The 21550-nt window shown below is 31.9% G+C and overlaps 1 protein-coding gene across 3 annotated transcripts; it reads right to left on the bottom strand.

Moving 5' to 3' along the window:
• Positions 1 to 14667: 14667 nt before the first annotated feature.
• On the bottom strand, positions 14668 to 18466 carry LOC139853112 (glucose-6-phosphate 1-dehydrogenase, chloroplastic-like). Of its 3 annotated transcripts, none has more exons than XM_071842485.1 (10): positions 18122 to 18466; positions 17377 to 17636; positions 17176 to 17270; positions 16945 to 17059; positions 16643 to 16848; positions 16210 to 16359; positions 15994 to 16114; positions 15581 to 15810; positions 15303 to 15503; positions 14668 to 15111 (listed from the first exon to the last, which is right to left on the bottom strand). In XM_071842485.1, the coding sequence occupies exons 1-10, from the start codon at positions 18342 to 18344 to the stop codon at positions 14862 to 14864; spliced, it is 1851 nt and encodes a 616-aa protein (XP_071698586.1). In that variant the 5' UTR covers positions 18345 to 18466; the 3' UTR covers positions 14668 to 14861. The 3 variants fall into 3 exon arrangements, with proteins under 3 accessions (XP_071698586.1, XP_071698587.1, XP_071698588.1); XM_071842486.1 differs by having other exon boundaries at positions 17377 to 17534; positions 18122 to 18464; XM_071842487.1 differs by having other exon boundaries at positions 17377 to 17531; positions 18122 to 18464.
• Between the last annotated feature and the right edge of the window lie 3084 nt (positions 18467 to 21550).

Here is a 21550-nt window from a genome sequence, read left to right as displayed (position 1 = left end):
TGGGTTATAGTTATGGAGGTTATGGGTATTGTTCGAGGGTATTGCTCGTGAGTCAAACTAATGTTTATCATCTCCGTTGCGTCTACGTCCTTTCCTACAATATTGAATCACAATATTGATACGTTGAGATTTACGATTATTTTGCATTTCGAGTTTCGGTCACATTTCGGTGAATGACCTTATGTGCTGCTAAGGTGAGTTTCATATGATCCCTTTTACTCAATATATTTTTGGGCTGAGAATACATGCGACTGTTTATAAATACTGAAAATACTAGATTTATATGCGTGAGTTTCATTGATCCCTTTTTAATTGCTTTTGCAATATATATTTTTGGGCTGAGAATACATGCACTTTATTTTAAACGCAATGGATACAAGTACATACTAAATTCTACACTGAGTTTGAACCGAAAATCCCTTAGCTTTGGTAACTGTTAACTGCCAGTTATAAGAACTGGTGGGCGCGAGTAGTAGTATATGGATCCATAGGGCTTGATATCCCCGTCCGAGCTAGAGCACTAGCCTCTTAACGGACGTATGCTATTTGAGAAGCGTACACGTTGGTTTCCGTGTATTTATTAAGATGATTATACAAAGGGTACAAATTATATATACGTTAAGTTTAGTTACCAGGGTGCTCAATTTCGTAGAATATTTTAATAAACGTTTCTGGATGAAACAACTGAAAACTTGTGATTCACCTTTACATACAGATTATACGAAACAATAAAACTATGAACTCACCAACCTTTGTGTTGACACTTGTTAGCATGTTTATTCTCAGGTTTACTAGAAGTCTTCCGCTGTTGCTTATATGTTAGACAAGCTATGTGCATGGAGTCTTACATGACATACTTTTCAAGGAAACGTTGCATTCACCAAATCATCACCATGTATCTTATTTTGACTGCATTGTCAACGGAAGTACTATTGTAAACTATTATTTACGGTGATTGTCTATATGTAGAAATCATCAGATGTCGAAAACCTTTGATTTAAATATTCATTTATGGTGTGCCTTTTCAAAAGAATGCAATGTTTACAAAGTGTATCATATAGAGGTCAAATACCTTGCAATGAAATCAATGAATGACGTATTGTCCATATGGATTTGGAGCGATCGTCACAGTTGGTATCAGAGCGTTGGTCCTACCGAACCAGGTCTTGCATGAATGTGTCTAACTGATAGTTGTTAAGATGCATTAGTAAGTCTGGACTTCGACCGTGTCTGCATGTTAAAAGTTTTGCTTATCATTTCTTGTCGGAAATTACATGCTTATCATTCTTAAGTCTAGACACGTTTTCCTGCATTTATTGCATAAATAGTGTATAGACAAAAATTCATATCTTAGCCTATCTGTTACTGTAAACTTTTCCTGATATCTTCCGAAAATTTCTCCGTGATTTATGGAATTTGGTATTATATATACATATGTAAATTATGTATTGAAGAATACCAAACTAAATTCTATAATCTAATTCATATCAAAAATCATCTCCCTAATTATACAAGATGGATCCCGTATCTAGTTCAAACTCTGACAGCTATTCCGATATGGATATTCACCTGAATTCCGAAGAAAGTGTAACCAGAATGGATCAACCAATTAGCCATCATCTATTCTGGATGAATTGGGGATGGGTTCGTAGCCTACTTAATTATTGGAGACAAGAAGAAGGCGATCCCTTCCATCCACCACATTGCCCTCTTGGCGAAGAACCTGAAGCACTTACCGGCGAACCTGTTCGAGACACCATTTTCACTCTCATTTCCAGAGTATCTCGTCACGATAATATACTATCTCAAATTCTGGATCTTATTCATCCGCTCGTCCGAACCGCAAATCATCTCGGTGTAGTAGAAGAAGTCAACGAGCTTCGCGCTCGGGTAGTGGCTTTAGAGAATATGGTGCAAAGGTTACAAGCACCAGCAGCATCACCGGCATCAATAGTACCACCAACAACAACACCAACAGTACCATTACCACCACCAACAACATCCGCATCGCAAACCTCAACTTCACAATCTGTCCCACGAGCATCAACGTCATACGCACCGTAGTTACCAAGAAATACCAGCAACAATAACCGATGAAGTATTAACTCATTTCCCCTGAAGAAATTTTATGTATATTTAATATATATGAATTTTGAAATCAAAATAAATCTTTTCGTACTAAGCTATTACGTGTGAATCTTAACTGGTAGGTACTACTCGGTTAGTTCATATTACTAATATGCAATGATGTACATCCTTCCTTAACAACTTAACCATTGTTAACTACAATCTCTGTTTCAACTTAATGAATTCCATTTCATAATAAACCAAGTGTATTAATCAATTACATAATTGATTTTACATTTCCAATTTCGATATACTCGAAACTTTCCAGAAAACATCATCTGTGCCTTGTAAGGTTCACAAAAAAAATTCCACGAACACCAACATCCTTCACTGAGGAATATCAATAAGAAAAAATAATGAAGTGTTGATTTCATTAGTGAAAAACTCCGCAAAGATTATGTAATCTTTAATGTTTTAGAGATTAATCATTTCTAAGTCAAGCCGAAAATCAAATGAGCTTAATATGATATTAACTCATTAAATCCGTATTACATCTGAAGAAATATACATACATATATTTTCATAAAGACTGTAATGAAAATTCTTTTGTACAAAATATTACTTGTGAAATCTTTAACGGGTAGGTAATTCTCGAGAAATATATAAGTTCACAATTAATATGTTATACTGTACATTCTTCAACTTTGATTCAAAAAAATTATTAACCATGCTCACAGCGATATACAATCATTTCCATACAAATTCAATTACATATTCTGATATTGACGGATCAGAATCCAAGTCATAACTCTGAACCGGTGACATCATTCTTAGATCTCTACATCTTTCAAATCTATACTTTGACTTCAAAACTGTGCAAGATCCTTTAGCGTTGTTTTTACCGAAAATAACCTTGCAATTTCTTTCCAAAGTATCCAGTTTTACCCCACTTCCAACCAGCCAATTTCGACTTTTCAGATTAGTTTTATTATAACCTTGACATATACATTTTTTTTTACCGGGGAACCTTTTATGTTCCACCACATTAGCAGTAAATTTACCAACAACTTCATTGATCCTTGACCTTCCGAAAAATCCTTATACTCATTGAAACCCTATCATGTACTCATCCACATCTCATAAAGGTAATTGCCATACCAACTACCGGGAATTAGCAATCAGTATTTTGAATCTGCTGCATTTTCTACGACAACAGTTATATATAGATAACATCTATCTTCTAGACTTACATACTTCGAAGGTGAAGTTTCTGAAAAACATCCCAAACTATGAAATAGTTCTTTGAAATTGGAACAATGCTGATGAAGCAGCAAAAACTGTAAACGACTTTAACAGTCAAAAGTTTGATGATAAAGAATGGTATGGTGGCAAAGCTCAAAAAAAGAGAAGGTTTGGAACTGGAAAACAGATTGAGCAAAGTATGAAGGAGGCTGTAGATAAATCACAAAGACTGAACCTGCCTTCAAAGAATCCAAATGATTCAGTGTCTGCTAAAATCCTTAGTAAATATCTTGCTCCTTACTCTAAAACCTTTGCGGACGATATTCTTCATCATCATCATTATCTTAAATATTCTAAGATATTATCTTATCTTTCATTATAAATATCCTCGATATTTCTGAAGATATTTTCATAACCATTCTTATTTGAAATCATTCATCTCTTTGCGCTATCTGTATTATAACATAAAAGAAACTATTTTAGTTTCTAAAATTCTGAAAAATTCGAAAAATGGATGTTTGAAGTAATGTTGGGAATTGAAGCATGAGTTAGTATAATATAATGACACTTGATCAACGTGATTATGTTACAGTAAGTCATGCTGAGTTTCTAATGGAACGTGATAAAGATTCACAGATCATACCCTCATCATGAACCATGTTACATAACTCTTTCATTCTATATAATCTCTAAAAATATCAAGAAAATATTTTCTTAATGATTCGGTCTTTTTCGAGGTATTCTGGTAATTTGACAAGTCAGATTGTGCTATTACCATTTCTTTCTTAGAACATTAGTTATGTTCATCTGAAACTTCATACCTACGAATTCTAGACCATTATCCGCTTGACTTAAGGTCGGGAAGAGAAAACGAAAGCATGAAGCTCCAAAATATAATGGAGAACATAAAGCCCGATAACAACCCCGAAATTACAAACCGTGTATATCAATGCGTATAGCAATATAAAGACACGGGAGAATGAAAAACATTATAACTCCAAGGTAATAGTAGAAGAAAATAACTTCCTCTGGTGGCAGATGAAAAAGAAGAATGAAGGATACGATAGCCAGGAAAATATCAAGAATCAGAACTGGATTAAGCATTTTCACAATCTATTGGGATGTATGAAATAAGAAAGAAGATTATAGGAGTGGTGAAAATAAATGAAACGGAAGAGGTCAATTTATAACGAAATATCAGACATAACAATCAAGGCGGATTACGAATTTAATCAAATAAAATCCTAATTTTCGCAAATTCCGAAGAATCAAATCTTATTTATATTATGAAGATTTTCTATTCCTTAAATTCCGGAAATCAATCGTAACTACGTCAAAAGCTAAGACGAATCTCTATTCTTTCATTTCACTTTATTACGATAACTTCCCTCATACGCTTCGAGTAATTGGATTGTTTTATCCATATTATTTAACGGTGATAAAACTCTATTTATCAACACATGTACGGCATGAAAACATTTTTATTGTTAGTCATGACGACCTCACTCAAATTTCAGGACGAAATTTCTTTAACGGGTAGGTACTGTGATGACCCGGAAATTTCTGACCAAATTTAAACTTTAATCTTTATATTATTCCGACACGATAAGCAAAGTTTGTTAAGTTGAATCTCAATAATTTTAAACTATGTTCATACATTCATTTAACCTCGACCAAATTCCAATAATTCACAAACCATTATATGAACGAACATGATTATATATGTATATGTGTATATATTATAACTTGAAAACGTTAACAAAGTATTAGACGTATAATACTTTACATGAACGTATTTGTTTCGATACAGGTTTAATATAATTATCAACGAAATTAAAAGATAATATCAAATGATTGATTTATCAGATACATTGTATGATCGTGAGTCTCTATTGAGAGGTCCACTTTGATTTAGGAAACCTTTCCTTTTTAACGATATTCGGAATAAATGGTAAAGTGACCTACAAGTAAGAACAAATATTTCAATTAACGATTACTGGACAAAGGTTAGTAGAGATTAACTTTCAACACAATGATTGTCTCGTGTCTCTTAATAAAGTTAATTATTTAGTTTTCTTAATATTGAAAACGTTTTACGACATAGATGAAACCTTTTAAAGAATGAATTTGAATATAACTAATTCTGGAAAACTAAATTATATTTATTCGATTTAGTTCAAATATATGAAAGCATTCTTCGAAATAATAGATTTTTAATTATTATAACGTTTCGATAAAAAGATGTGAATGTAATTAGTTTTAGAGAACGATAGTTATTCGATTTAGTATGGACACGTTTTTCGATATAATAGAATTTGATTGTTAAAATGTTTTTATGGATTTTCAATGATATGAAAATGAAAATAAAGATAAAATAAAGGTTTCTAATGAGCACTAACAGACTACAACATTTTATCTCAAGATTTCAAGTTAAAATGATGGAAATCACTAAACCTGCGCACTTGCACGAGAAAAATCATAACTAAATCATACTAACTCGAAAAAGGGTGATTCCGATGTCCAGACGTCCGTAACTCAAAAATCTACAACTTTCGTGAAGACACCATATGCGGACCGCGTACCTATCTACGCGAAACGCGTAATGTTTGTCGACATAAAAAGTTTGTCGACATAAAAAGTGATGGCGGCTTTACTATTTATGCACGTTTCCTATCTTTTTTTATTTAATATATTATTATTATTACTTTATTATATTATATTTATATTATTATATTATTATAATATTCATATATATATATGATCATATGTCGATAATTTACAAAAACACATGCATGATACATTTCTCGGGAGTATATGATCCCTTCTCACTTCCTCTTTTATCAAACGCAAATATCCATCTATCTATCTACTTTGTATATTATTATTTATGTTATTATTATTAATATTAAGGTTATTAATATTACTATTAGTAATCTTATTATAATTAGTAGTATTATTATTACTACATATATACATAAAATACTACGACGGGAATATGCTCGGGTGATTTCAAAATAAGTTTTCAAATGGGTTTTAGCTACAGAAATTATGGGTTATAGTTATGGAGGTTATGGGTATTGTTCGAGGGTATTGCTCGTGAGTCAAACTAATGTTTATCATCTCCGTTGCGTCTACGTCCTTTCCTACAATATTGAATCACAATATTGATACGTTGAGATTTACGATTATTTTGCATTTCGAGTTTCGGTCACATTTCGGTGAATGACCTTATGTGCTGCTAAGGTGAGTTTCATATGATCCCTTTTACTCAATATATTTTTGGGCTGAGAATACATGCGACTGTTTATAAATACTGAAAATACTAGATTTATATGCGTGAGTTTCATTGATCCCTTTTTAATTGCTTTTGCAATATATATTTTTGGGCTGAGAATACATGCACTTTATTTTAAACGCAATGGATACAAGTACATACTAAATTCTACACTGAGTTTGAACCAAAAATCCCTTAGCTTTGGTAACTGTTAACTGCCAGTTATAAGAACTGGTGGGCGCGAGTAGTAGTATATGGATCCATAGGGCTTGATATCCCCGTCCGAGCTAGAGCACTAGCCTCTTAACGGACGTATGCTATTTGAGAAGCGTACACGTTGGTTTCCGTGTATTTATTAAGATGATTATACAAAGGGTACAAATTATATATACGTTAAGTTTAGTTACCAGGGTGCTCAATTTCGTAGAATATTTTAATAAACGTTTCTGGATGAAACAACTGAAAACTTGTGATTCACCTTTACATACAGATTATACGAAATAATAAAACTATGAACTCACCAACCTTTGTGTTGACACTTGTTAGCATGTTTATTCTCAGGTTTACTAGAAGTCTTCCGCTGTTGCTTATATGTTAGACAAGCTATGTGCATGGAGTCTTACATGACATACTTTTCAAGGAAACGTTGCATTCACCAAATCATCACCATGTATCTTATTTTGACTGCATTGTCAACGGAAGTACTATTGTAAACTATTATTTACGGTGATTGTCTATATGTAGAAATCATCAGATGTCGAAAACCTTTGATTTAAATATTCATTTATGGTGTGCCTTTTCAAAAGAATGCAATGTTTACAAAGTGTATCATATAGAGGTCAAATACCTTGCAATGAAATCAATGAATGACGTATTGTCCATATGGATTTGGAGCGATCGTCACAGTTGGTATCAGAGCGTTGGTCCTACCGAACCAGGTCTTGCATGAATGTGTCTAACTGATAGTTGTTAAGATGCATTAGTAAGTCTGGACTTCGACCGTGTCTGCATGTTAAAAGTTTTGCTTATCATTTCTTGTCGGAAATTACATGCTTATCATTCTTAAGTCTAGACACGTTTTCCTGCATTTATTGCATAAATAGTGTATAGACAAAAATTCATATCTTAGCCTATCTGTTACTGTAAACTTTTCCTGATATCTTCCGAAAATTTCTCCGTGATTTATGGAATTTGGTATTATATATACATATGTAAATTATGTATTGAAGAATACCAAACTAAATTCTATAATCTAATTCATATCAAAAATCATCTCCCTAATTATACAAGATGGATCCCGTATCTAGTTCAAACTCTGACAGCTATTCCGATATGGATATTCACCTGAATTCCGAAGAAAGTGTAACCAGAATGGATCAACCAATTAGCCATCATCTATTCTGGATGAATTGGGGATGGGTTCGTAGCCTACTTAATTATTGGAGACAAGAAGAAGGCGATCCCTTCCATCCACCACATTGCCCTCTTGGCGAAGAACCTGAAGCACTTACCGGCGAACCTGTTCGAGACACCATTTTCACTCTCATTTCCAGAGTATCTCGTTACGATAATATACTATCTCAAAATCTGGATCTTATTCATCCGCTCGTCCGAACCGCAAATCATCTCGGTGTAGTAGAAGAAGTCAACGAGCTTCGCGCTCGGGTAGTGGCTTTAGAGAATATGGTGCAAAGGTTACAAGCACCAGCAGCATCACCGGCATCAACAGTACCACCAACAACAACACCAACAGTACCATTACCACCACCAACAACATCCGCATCGCAAACCTCAACTTCACAATCTGTCCCACGAGCATCAACGTCATACGCACCGTAGTTACCAAGAAATACCAGCAACAATAACCGATGAAGTATTAACTCATTTCCCCTGAAGAAATTTTATGTATATTTAATATATATGAATTTTGAAATCAAAATAAATCTTTTCGTACTAAGCTATTACGTGTGAATCTTAACTGGTAGGTACTACTCGGTTAGTTCATATTACTAATATGCAATGATGTACATCCTTCCTTAACAACTTAACCATTGTTAACTACAATCTCTGTTTCAACTTAATGAATTCCATTTCATAATAAACCAAGTGTATTAATCAATTACATAATTGATTTTACATTTCCAATTTCGATATACTCGAAACTTTCCAGAAAACATCATCTGTGCCTTGTAAGGTTCACAAAAAAAATTCCACGAACACCAACATCCTTCACTGAGGAATATCAATAAGAAAAAATAATGAAGTGTTGATTTCATTAGTGAAAAACTCCGCAAAGATTATGTAATCTTTAATGTTTTAGAGATTAATCATTTCTAAGTCAAGCCGAAAATCAAATGAGCTTAATATGATATTAACTCATTAAATCCGTATTACATCTGAAGAAATATACATACATATATTTTCATAAAGACTGTAATGAAAATTCTTTTGTACAAAATATTACTTGTGAAATCTTTAACGGGTAGGTAATTCTCGAGAAATATATAAGTTCACAATTAATATGTTATACTGTACATTCTTCAACTTTGATTCAAAAAAATTATTAACCATGCTCACAGCGATATACAATCGTTTCCATACAAATTCAATTACATATTCTGATATTGACGGATCAGAATCCAAGTCATAACTCTGAACCGGTGACATCATTCTTAGATCTCTACATCTTTCAAATCTATACTTTGACTTCAAAACTGTGCAAGATCCTTTAGCGTTGTTTTTACCGAAAATAACCTTGCAATTTCTTTCCAAAGTATCCAGTTTTACCCCACTTCCAACCAGCCAATTTCGACTTTTCAGATTAGTTTTATTATAACCTTGACATATACATTTTTTTTTACCGGGGAACCTTTTATGTTCCACCACATTAGCAGTAAATTTACCAACAACTTCATTGATCCTTGACCTTCCGAAAAATCCTTATACTCATTGAAACCCTATCATGTACTCATCCACATCTCATAAAGGTAATTGCCATACCAACTACCGGGAATTAGCAATCAGTATTTTGAATCTGCTGCATTTTCTACGACAACAGTTATATATAGATAACATCTATCTTCTAGACTTACATACTTCGAAGGTGAAGTTTCTGAAAAACATCCCAAACTATGAAATAGTTCTTTGAAATTGGAACAATGCTGATGAAGCAGCAAAAACTGTAAACGACTTTAACAGTCAAAAGTTTGATGATAAAGAATGGTATGGTGGCAAAGCTCAGAAAAAGAGAAGGTTTGGAACTGGAAAACAGATTGAGCAAAGTATGAAGGAGGCTGTAGATAAATCACAAAGACTGAACCTGCCTTCAAAGAATCCAAATGATTCAGTGTCTGCTAAAATCCTTAGTAAATATCTTGCTCCTTACTCTAAAACCTTTGCGGACGATATTCTTCATCATCATCATTATCTTAAATATTCTAAGATATTATCATATCTTTCATTATAAATATCCTCGATATTTCTGAAGATATTTTCATAACCATTCTTATTTGAAATCATTCATCTCTTTGCGCTATCTGTGTTATAACATAAAAGAAACTATTTTAGTTTCTAAAATTCTGAAAAATTCGAAAAATGGATGTTTGAAGTAATGTTGGGAATTGAAGCATGAGTTAGTATAATATAATGACACTTGATCAACGTGATTATGTTACAGTAAGTCATGCTGAGTTTCTAATGGAACGTGATAAAGATTCACAGATCATACCCTCATCATGAACCATGTTACATAACTCTTTCATTCTATATAATCTCTAAAAATATCAAGAAAATATTTTCTTAATGATTCGGTCTTTTTCGAGGTATTCTGGTAATTTGACAAGTCAGATTGTGCTATTACCATTTCTTTCTTAGAACATTAGTTATGTTCATCTGAAACTTCATACCTACGAATTCTAGACCATTATCCGCTTGACTTAAGGTCGGGAAGAGAAAACGAAAGCATGAAGCTCCGAAATATAATGGAGAACATAAAGCCCGATAACAACCCCGAAATTACAAACCGTGTATATCAATGCGTATAGCAATATAAAGACACGGGAGAATGAAAAACATTATAACTCCAAGGTAATAGTAGAAGAAAATAACTTCCTCTGGTGGCAGATGAAAAAGAAGAATGAAGGATACGATAGCCAGGAAAATATCAAGAATCAGAACTGGATTAAGCATTTTCACAATCTATTGGGATGTATGAAATAAGAAAGAAGATTATAGGAGTGGTGAAAATAAATGAAACGGAAGAGGTCAATTTATAACGAAATATCAGACATAACAATCAAGGCGGATTACGAATTTAATCAAATAAAATCCTAATTTTCGCAAATTCCGAAGAATCAAATCTTATTTATATTATGAAGATTTTCTATTCCTTAAATTCCGGAAATCAATCGTAACTACGTCAAAAGCTAAGACGAATCTCTATTCTTTCATTTCACTTTATTACGATAACTTCCCTCATACGCTTCGAGTAATTGGATTGTTTTATCCATATTATTTAACGGTGATAAAACTCTATTTATCAACACATGTACGGCATGAAAACATTTTTATTGTTAGTCATGACGACCTCACTCAAATTTCAGGACGAAATTTCTTTAACGGGTAGGTACTGTGATGACCCGGAAATTTCTGACCAAATTTAAACTTTAATCTTTATATTATTCTGACACGATAAGCAAAGTTTGTTAAGTTGAATCTCAATAATTTTAAACTATGTTCATACATTCATTTAACCTCGACCAAATTCCAATAATTCACAAACCATTATATGAACGAACATGATTATATATGTATATGTGTATATATTATAACTTGAAAACGTTAACAAAGTATTAGACGTATAATACTTTACATGAACGTATTTGTTTCGATACAGGTTTAATATAATTATCAACGAAATTAAAAGATAATATCAAATGATTGATTTATCAGATACATTGTATGATCGTGAGTCTCTATTGAGAGGTCCACTTTGATTTAGGAAACCTTTCCTTTTTAACGATATTCGGAATAAATGGTAAAGTGACCTACAAGTAAGAACAAATATTTCAATTAACGATTACTGGACAAAGGTTAGTAGAGATTAACTTTCAACACAATGATTGTCTCGTGTCTCTTAATAAAGTTAATTATTTAGTTTTCTTAATATTGAAAACGTTTTACGACATAGATGAAACCTTTTAAAGAATGAATTTGAATATAACTAATTCTGGAAAACTAAATTATATTTATTCGATTTAGTTCAAATATATGAAAGCATTCTTCGAAATAATAGATTTTTAATTATTATAACGTTTCGATAAAAAGATGTGAATGTAATTAGTTTTAGAGAACTATAGTTATTCGATTTAGTATGGACACGTTTTTCGATATAATAGAATTTGATTGTTAAAATGTTTTTATGGATTTTCAATGATATGAAAATGAAAATAAAGATAAAATAAAGGTTTCTAATGAGCACTAACAGACTACAACATTTTATCTCAAGATTTCAAGTTAAAATGATAGAAATCACTAAACCTGCGCACTTGCACGAGAAAAATCATAACTAAATCATACTAACTCGAAAAAGGGTGATTCCGATGTCCAGACGTCCGTAACTCAAAAATCTACAACTTTCGTGAAGACACCATACGCGGACCGCCTACCTATCTACGCGAAACGCGTAATGTTTGTCGACATAAAAAGTTTGTCGACATAAAAAGTGATGGCGGCTTTACTATTTATGCACGTTTTCTATCTTTTTTTATTTAATATATTATTATTATTACTTTATTATATTATATTTATATTATTATATTATTATAATATTCATATATATATATGATCATATGTCGATAATTTACAAAAACACATGCATGATACATTTCTCGGGAGTATATGATCCCTTCTCACTTCCTCTTTTATCAAACGCAAATATCCATCTATCTATCTACTTTGTATATTATTATTTATGTTATTATTATTAATATTAAGGTTATTAATATTACTATTAGTAATCTTATTATAATTAGTAGTATTATTATTACTACATATATACATAAAATACTACGACGGGAATATGCTCGGGTGATTTCAAAATAAGTTTTCAAATGGGTTTTAGCTACAGAAATTATGGGTTATAGTTATGGAGGTTATGGGTATTGTTCGAGGGTATTGCTCGTGAGTCAAACTAATGTTTATCATCTCCGTTGCGTCTACGTCCTTTCCTACAATATTGAATCACAATATTGATACGTTGAGATTTACGATTATTTTGCATTTCGAGTTTCGGTCACATTTCGGTGAATGACCTTATGTGCTGCTAAGGTGAGTTTCATATGATCCCTTTTACTCAATATATTTTTGGGCTGAGAATACATGCGACTGTTTATAAATACTGAAAATACTAGATTTATATGCGTGAGTTTCATTGATCCCTTTTTAATTGCTTTTGCAATATATATTTTTGGGCTGAGAATACATGCACTTTATTTTAAACGCAATGGATACAAGTACATACTAAATTCTACACTGAGTTTGAACCGAAAATCCCTTAGCTTTGGTAACTGTTAACTGCCAGTTATAAGAACTGGTGGGCGCGAGTAGTAGTATATGGATCCATAGGGCTTGATATCCCCGTCCGAGCTAGAGCACTAGCCTCTTAACGGACGTATGCTATTTGAGAAGCGTACACGTTGGTTTGCGTGTATTTATTAAGATGATTATACAAAGGGTACAAATTATATATACGTTAAGTTTAGTTACCAGGGTGCTCAATTTCGTAGAATATTTTAATAAACGTTTCTGGATGAAACAACTGAAAACTTGTGATTCACCTTTACATACAGATTATACGAAACAATAAAACTATGAACTCACCAACCTTTGTGTTGACACTTGTTAGCATGTTTATTCTCAGGTTTACTAGAAGTCTTCCGCTGTTGCTTATATGTTAGACAAGCTATGTGCATGGAGTCTTACATGACATACTTTTCAAGGAAACGTTGCATTCACCAAATCATCACCATGTATCTTATTTTGACTGCATTGTCAACGGAAGTACTATTGTAAACTATTATTTACGGTGATTGTCTATATGTAGAAATCATCAGATGTCGAAAACCTTTGATTTAAATATTCATTTATGGTGTGCCTTTTCAAAAGAATGCAATGTTTACAAAGTGTATCATATAGAGGTCAAATACCTTGCAATGAAATCAATGAATGACGTATTGTCCATATGGATTTGGAGCGATCGTCACATTTATTCATAACACACCACGTCTTATAATAACCGTCACACGAGGGGCCTCGCAATCACAATAACATCTTCCACTACGATCAATCAAAATCAGTTTAGGCCTTTTAACATTCGATTCTACCTTACTTTTTGCTAACAATTCTTCCTTCTTTTTATTTTTCTTCTTCTTCAATCGATCCAATCTTATTGCAAACGTAATGTTATCATCATTTGGCCCCGACATTTCAATTGAAATGTCATTGGACCCTTCAACTAAATCCTTAGGATATTCCTTTGACTTCGAATTAACTTTGGACATTTTTTGTGTAATATCCCCGAAACTAACTCCTTTGTCGATTGTTAAATCTAGCCTCACCATATCGACATCATCAACCACAAACGAACCAAACTTAATCCTGTTACAAAGAGGCTCATCATCCGATACATGTCCAACCTTGGACTTTGGCCCACCCGCTGAATTAGAAACATGTCCATTTGAACCGGAATCCATCCCAGAACCTGTGGCTTGTTTAGTATTATTCATTGTAACATCACTGTCAACACCTTTGTCAAAATATAAATTATTCTCAGCCCTATTGTGTTCACCAAACCCTACTGTACCAAAAATAATATCTGAATCAGGTATATGCAAATCAATACCATCATCTGATCCAGGAGAAGGAAAAAAGAAAAGAAAAGAAAAGAAAAGAAAAGAAAAGAAAAAAATACGAACTCACACAGTAAGTAACGCTAGTCAGGTCTAACTCCACTAAATTAACAAATAAAGGTCCAAAAGACATGTCACACCTTTTGAAATATACACAACTATAATGTACACTGTAAATACTAGTAAAGCCTAATATACTTTCAAATATCATTCAAAAGTTCAGGTACATTGATACAACTCAAAAGTGTTGTATAAAAGTGCTCAAGTTTGGTCATAAACCACTCAGTAATATAATGTTACAAGAATTAAGATCACTAAGAATCGAACATATTATACAGCATATATAGAGGTACATACATACATCATGTAAATCAGTCATCTTCAGCAAGATCTCCCCACCTGGCATTATACTTGGCAGCCAGATAATGAGCTCCAACCGGGCCTCTACTACCATACGGATACAATTCGGGTGCAATCTTTTTCGCTTCGAGTTCTTTCAATAATGGTGTGAATATAGACCATGCAGCATCAAGCTCATCACTTCTTATGAACAGTCTCCTTTCTCCTTCAATCGCATCCAATAAAAGCCTCTCGTACGCATCCGGAATCTCCTTCGGATACCTTCAACGTAAAACCAAATTCAAATATGGTGTTTATAAGAGGTTCACTGAGATGCATACCAGGTGTTTGTTAAAATGCCTCAAAGGAAACTTGTGAAGTTTTTTTAATACGGAATAACTTTTAAGCACCTAGGCTATGTATCAATGCTTATATATCTACTAACATAAATCAAATATTTTTATAATAATTACCTCATACTGTAAAGCAAATTAAGATCACTTCGATCGAGCCTCATTCCAAGACCAGGAATCTTGTTATTGATCTTGAGATAAATGGCTTCATCTGGCTGTACACGAAGCACGAGCTCGTTTGTAGCCTTGTCCATATCGGGCCCAAAGTTTCGCTTGTATAGGTTGCCTGGAACATGTCTAAACTGAACTCTGATCTCTGCCCTGCAAACAAACCTACACGTTATTAACGGGCTAAAACATGTTCGGGAAAAAAAATACAACATAAAAGGAAAATATACCGTCTGGTATTCAGGGCTTTTCCTGCTTTCATCAGAAACGGAACGCCATCCCACCGGGCATTATCGATAAAGAGAGCGGCTGCAGCAAAAGTTGGAGTGAGACTATGGCTTGGGACTGTCGGGTCGTCGGTGTATCCTAAATACGTCTTTCCGCCCTTGCTATGACCCTTGTATTGGCCGACGACTACATCTTCAAGTTGCAACCGTCTCATTGACCTCAAAACTTTGACCTGCACATATCAAGAACCAATTGACTTCACTGCTATAAATAGGTGTCAAAATGAGCGGGTCGCGTAACGAATCAAAACAAGTTCGACTGGGTTGACACACACACCCATTTTTGTTCAGTTTTAGAATAATTTAGCATGCACATTATGATTAAAAAAACGATCTTTTCACGAATTTAAGGATACCTTTTCGTTTCTAATATCCTCTGCATCCAAACTCACGGGTGTTTCCATTGCAAACAATGCTAATATTTGCAGGAGGTGATTTTGCATAATATCACGGATGATTCCATAGTTGTCAAAGTATCTACAAACCGAATATATGAAAGTTAATTCGACTTTATAATAAAGCATATGAATTTATTTAAGCACATAAATCATTGACTTTGACAGTTAACTTACCCTCCTCGTCCTTCGGTACCAAAATCTTCAGAAAATATAAATTGTACACTGCGAATGTAGTTCCTTGACCATAGCGGTTCAAAAACAAGATTCGAGAATCGAAGAACCGATAAGTTCTCTACTAGCTCCTTTCCCAAGTAATGATCAATCCTAAAATAAAGACACACTTAAACAAATATCGCTTTTCCAATTTCATGAGTCGGCGGATATGTAAAAATGGTTGGGTCAGGCAGGCTTGGTTATAGGTTTGGGTCAAAAAGGTGCGGGACATGTTGGATTGGACCAAAACACTGTTCTCCTTTAGTCTTGGTTATGGGTTTGACCATTTTGAATGTAGCCAACTTCTTTTCACTCATATGACTATATGAGCCATAAGAGACGAAACAGAACCCAAACAGATACATTTTTAAGTAAACGGGTCGAAAACACATACCTAAAGATTTGATCCTCGTGTAAGTACAGTTTCAAGTTTTTTGTTAGCTCAGCAGAAGATTCCGCATCACGCCCAAATGGTTTTTCCACAATTACCCTTGTCCACCCGGTTTTAGAAGAAGCTTTGCCACTTGCACTACGAACCGCGTCCACAAAAATGTTCGGTGGTATTGACAAGTAAAATAACCTATTTGACAATTTCCCTCCCTGTATATGTTTGTACGAAAGTTCCAATATTAATATTAGAACATATCACACATGAAATTAAATCAGAAATTATCGTAAGTAACTAAAAAATCGAACCTCTTTTTGCTTTAGCTTAGTATCCAATTCTGCAAAATCGTCAGCAGAATCATATTGACCGGAATGGTAAAAGCATCTATCAAGAAACGCTTCCATTTTGTCACCACAGTTTTCTCTGCAGATCATAAAAATCGAAACTACCTCAATAACAAAGGTTATATTTTTAGATGGTTATTTTGATATTTAACTAAGAGTTTGTCAATATGAATTATGAAACAATATTAGCATTACCTTTTATCGATTCTGCAAGTTAACGTTCTACTAATCATCTCCCTCAACTCCTCATCGCCCATTTTGGTTCGGGCATAACCAAATATAGTAAAATTCTTCATAAATAGTAAACTCAATCAAATTACATTAACTTTCCATTAATTAATATAATACAGAATAAAATAAAATAAAAATATTAACATGAAAGAGTAAAATAAGAACCTGAGGTAAACAATCTTCATAAAAAAGAGCAAAAAGTGCAGGAAATATCTTTTTCTTAGCAAGATCGCCTGAAGCACCGACAACGGTCACACTAAGATTAGATTCTGTTAATTCTGGTAACAAAATATCCTTTGATAGAGGCTTCTCTGCAGCACCTACTTGAAAAGCCAGTAGACAATGATAACAGGAAATCAAGAACAAACGTCTGAGCGGTTTGATAGAAGACAGAAGCGAATGATTCATAACATTGTTTGTATCAACTGTAATGAGTAAAAAAATCTCAAAATGGTTACTGGTAATTTTCAAGTTAACTTACTTTATACGCTAAAAGTTGGATTTTACCAAAGGGTCATTAGCCTAACGGTATTCAGATGCAACCACATAGGTTGTTTGGGATCCATTCGACTTAAATTTCCTATGAAAATTGCATTATTTGTTGCATAATTGCCAAACAGTAGTTCTAAAATAACTCTAACAACAAAGCAATTTGACAAATATATATATGCCTTGATATAAATAAAAATATCTAAAAAAAATTAAGCAACTAAATAGGGTATGTTGCATATGGTTCAAAACTTCAAATGTATATACTTAATAAATACAGTTCATCAAAATTTGGATTTGACATCCAACTATAAAAGTTAAAGACTTATAGACACACCCATTTGTCTATACATAATCAAGCATATAATTGCACATAACTAAAAGAACAAACTGGTAATGAAATTTTGGAACTTTAACTTACCATCCTGCAAAGAAACAGCATTAAGAGGATACCCATTTGAGGATTTTAGTTCAAACTGGTTTTTTGGATTAATTCTTGAATGAATCTTGAAAACCCATTTGGAGGGAGCTGAGTTTCTTGAAAAATTAAAGATTTTTGCGCAAGAAAATGTTTCTTGATTTAGTGAAGAATGAAAGAAATTGGTGGTGGAAGATGAAGAACAGGGATTGATTTGTGTAGCCATGCAATATTAGTATGAGACTTTGATCAAACAAGAAAGGATGAGTCTCAATGTCTAAGATATTTAATAAATCTTTCTATATATGATCTGTATGTATGTAAATCTAAACATAAAGTTATAAACACATACTTGTTTCTGCATAAGAATCATATTTTCTTAAGTTTATCTATATTCGTGGGGACCCCATTTGCACAAGAGATGATCTTGTTTATGAGGCCTGAATTTTTTATGGCTTTTCATTTTCTTTATAAATTATAAATTAAAATAATAACAATAATTATTACTCCTTTAGTCTCATATTAATATTCCACTATTCCATTTTGAGTATAGTCCATTTTCATAAATAAAAAAGAATAAAAAGCTTAAGTTCTATTATGCCCTTAATGTATGTGGATAAAATTAAAAGAGAAAGAAAATGTAAGGGTAAAATTGGAAAAGTAAACAGAAAGTACAGTAATTTTGTGACATTTCTTTAAACTGTATATTTTTTGTCTGTGCACTATTAATATGGGACGGAGGGAGTATATAGTTGTAGTTATGATATATATAAGCGGATTATGAGTGTAAAATCTTCAAAATATGTAAGCATAAGCTCCAATATATATATATATATATATATATATATATATATATATATATATATAAGATTATGAGTGTGTAAGCTGGAGCTAGAACTTATAGCTGGAGCTGGAGCTTATGAGCTGGAGCTGGAACTTATTTTTAAAGCTGGTAGCTGGAGCTTATTATTTTTTATAAGTGTTTGGTAAACTAGCCGGAGCTTATTTTTCAGTTCATAATGTGACGACCCGGAAATTTTCGAACAAATTTAAACTTGATCTTTATATGTTTCCGACACGATAAACAAAGTGTGTAATGTTGAGTCTCAAAAATTTTGAAACTATACTCATGAAATCAATCACCCATTGACTATTTCCGACGATTCACGAACCTTTAATCGTAAATAGAAATGTTTAAATATAAATAACTATACATGTAAGTAACTATATTATAAATTAAAATACATTGATAAACTATTATGTGATTAGATATTATGAAAGAAAACTTAAGACACGATTAAATATGTAGTAGTTGAAATATATATATACATATATATATATATACATAAATATACATACATACATACATACATATATATATATATATATATATATATATATATATATATATATATATATATATATATATGATTGATATACATAACTAGTGATTGTATGCATATTAACGTATATAACATGTATAAATATTAAACATTTAATATGTGTATTTATTTAATATATATCGTATATGTATTAAATATACATAATTAATAATATTTAATATCTATATATACTTACAAATTAAAATGTAGTTGTAATATTATTAAAATAAATATTAATATTAGTATTAATATCAGTACTATTATAATTAGTAATAAAGATTATGATTTTAGTTATTATAAGATTATCATTACATTCATTATTGTTATTGATAATAAGATCAAGATTATTAAAATTATAATACTGAAATTATTACATTTGAATTGTTAATATCAATAATATTACAATTACAACTAGTAGTAAAGTTATAATTTTAGTTATATGGTTAATATTAGTAATATTATTAAATACTATTATTACTTTCATCAAACTAAATATTAATATTAATATTAAAATTTATTAGGAATATTATTATATCATAAGAATCAATACATGTATTTTGCTATATTAATGTTATTATTATTAGTATTATTAGAAAATAATACAAAATATTATTATTACTATTAATAATATTATTATTATCATGTTTATGATTTTTAGTATCATTATTATTTATTATTATAAATATAATTATTATTATTATTAATATATTAATTACTAATAGTAAATCAACTATATAAAAGTCATGAACTTGTACGAATCTGCTTTAGGTTACAATCAATCTGTTGCAATTTTGTTTCTATCTTTGAAGGCAGTACAAATCACGAATTTAATATCACGAACCCATCCAAATTCAGTTTGAAGTTTTTTTCCACTTTTTTTTATATTATTTTTCTTCTTATTTTTCTTTCCTGATTAACACAGGTTGACGATTATTACTAAAAACAAACGATTTCCCTTTAGTCGGTAAACGGTTCAAACACTTTCACTTTCATAATCAGTATAGGCACAGAAAGCATCTTCAATTCAGTGAAAGTTTACAGAAAATAAAAATACAGCTCGATATATATCTCTGTTCTTCCACTTTTTGGCAAAAAATTTGATTTCGCATCAATTGTCAAAATGTAACAATGCAGTTTTGTTAAGAATCTTTGTTTAAATCTATCTGCAAAATCTTAAGCCTCAATTCCTCAAATTAAATCGTAATTTCTGAGTCAAAGTTTTAGGGTGAAAAAGTCAACAATTGTTCTTCATAAAAATTCGAATTTGTTTCAATGTTTTCAGATGAATTAACGATTGATAAAGTTTCTAGAGGTGTTTTGAAACACAATTCATGTTATAAGTTTTGTCCAAAATAATTTCAAAATGGAAATCAAATTTTTTTTTTCTTTCTATCGAGCGACGAACAGCAATTAGCTGTGAAGTATTTTTTTTTAAACTGTTAAATTAATTTCACAATTTGAAATCATTCTCTGTTTTGTTTATATTTACTAAAACAAACAAATTGTAGTGGTTACAAAAGTTCAGTTTCCTGGTCGACGTGATTTCAAAAGGAAGAAGAAGGAAGTAGAGAAAAACAGACAGATGAGATAAATATTAATCGGTTCTGTGTTATTTCCAAAAATGGGCATAGCCCAACTGGTTTAGAGTGTTAGCGGGTTTATGAGAGGTCGGGGGTTCGAGCCTGGTTCCGTGCATATTTTTTTTAGAAAAGCCTTCTAAGGTAGTTTTTCTTATCAAATTTATTATTATTACTCTTATTGTTATTATTATTATTGTTATTATTATGTTAAGTATTATTATAGTTAGTATTATTATTTTTACGAAAGTTACATTAAATCCATGGTATGATGATTTTGCTTGTGAATCAAAAGTTTAACGATAATAAACGACATGATATAATTATAGTTTTAAGCATGAAAATATATATAAAAATGTAACAACCCAACCCGTAATCCTTACGATAATTTTTTTTTTTATACTACACAATTACACGCCAATTAAATATGTAACCCATTTCACGAGTTCTATTTAAAATGCACAGCAATTAAT

The sequence above is a fragment of the Rutidosis leptorrhynchoides genome, chromosome 6, assembly GCF_046630445.1.
Source record: "Rutidosis leptorrhynchoides isolate AG116_Rl617_1_P2 chromosome 6, CSIRO_AGI_Rlap_v1, whole genome shotgun sequence".
NCBI classification, from domain to species: Eukaryota; Viridiplantae; Streptophyta; class Magnoliopsida; order Asterales; family Asteraceae; genus Rutidosis; species Rutidosis leptorrhynchoides.
Note: the sequence above shows the minus strand (reverse complement) of the source record. Positions and strands in the feature narration are given on the sequence as shown.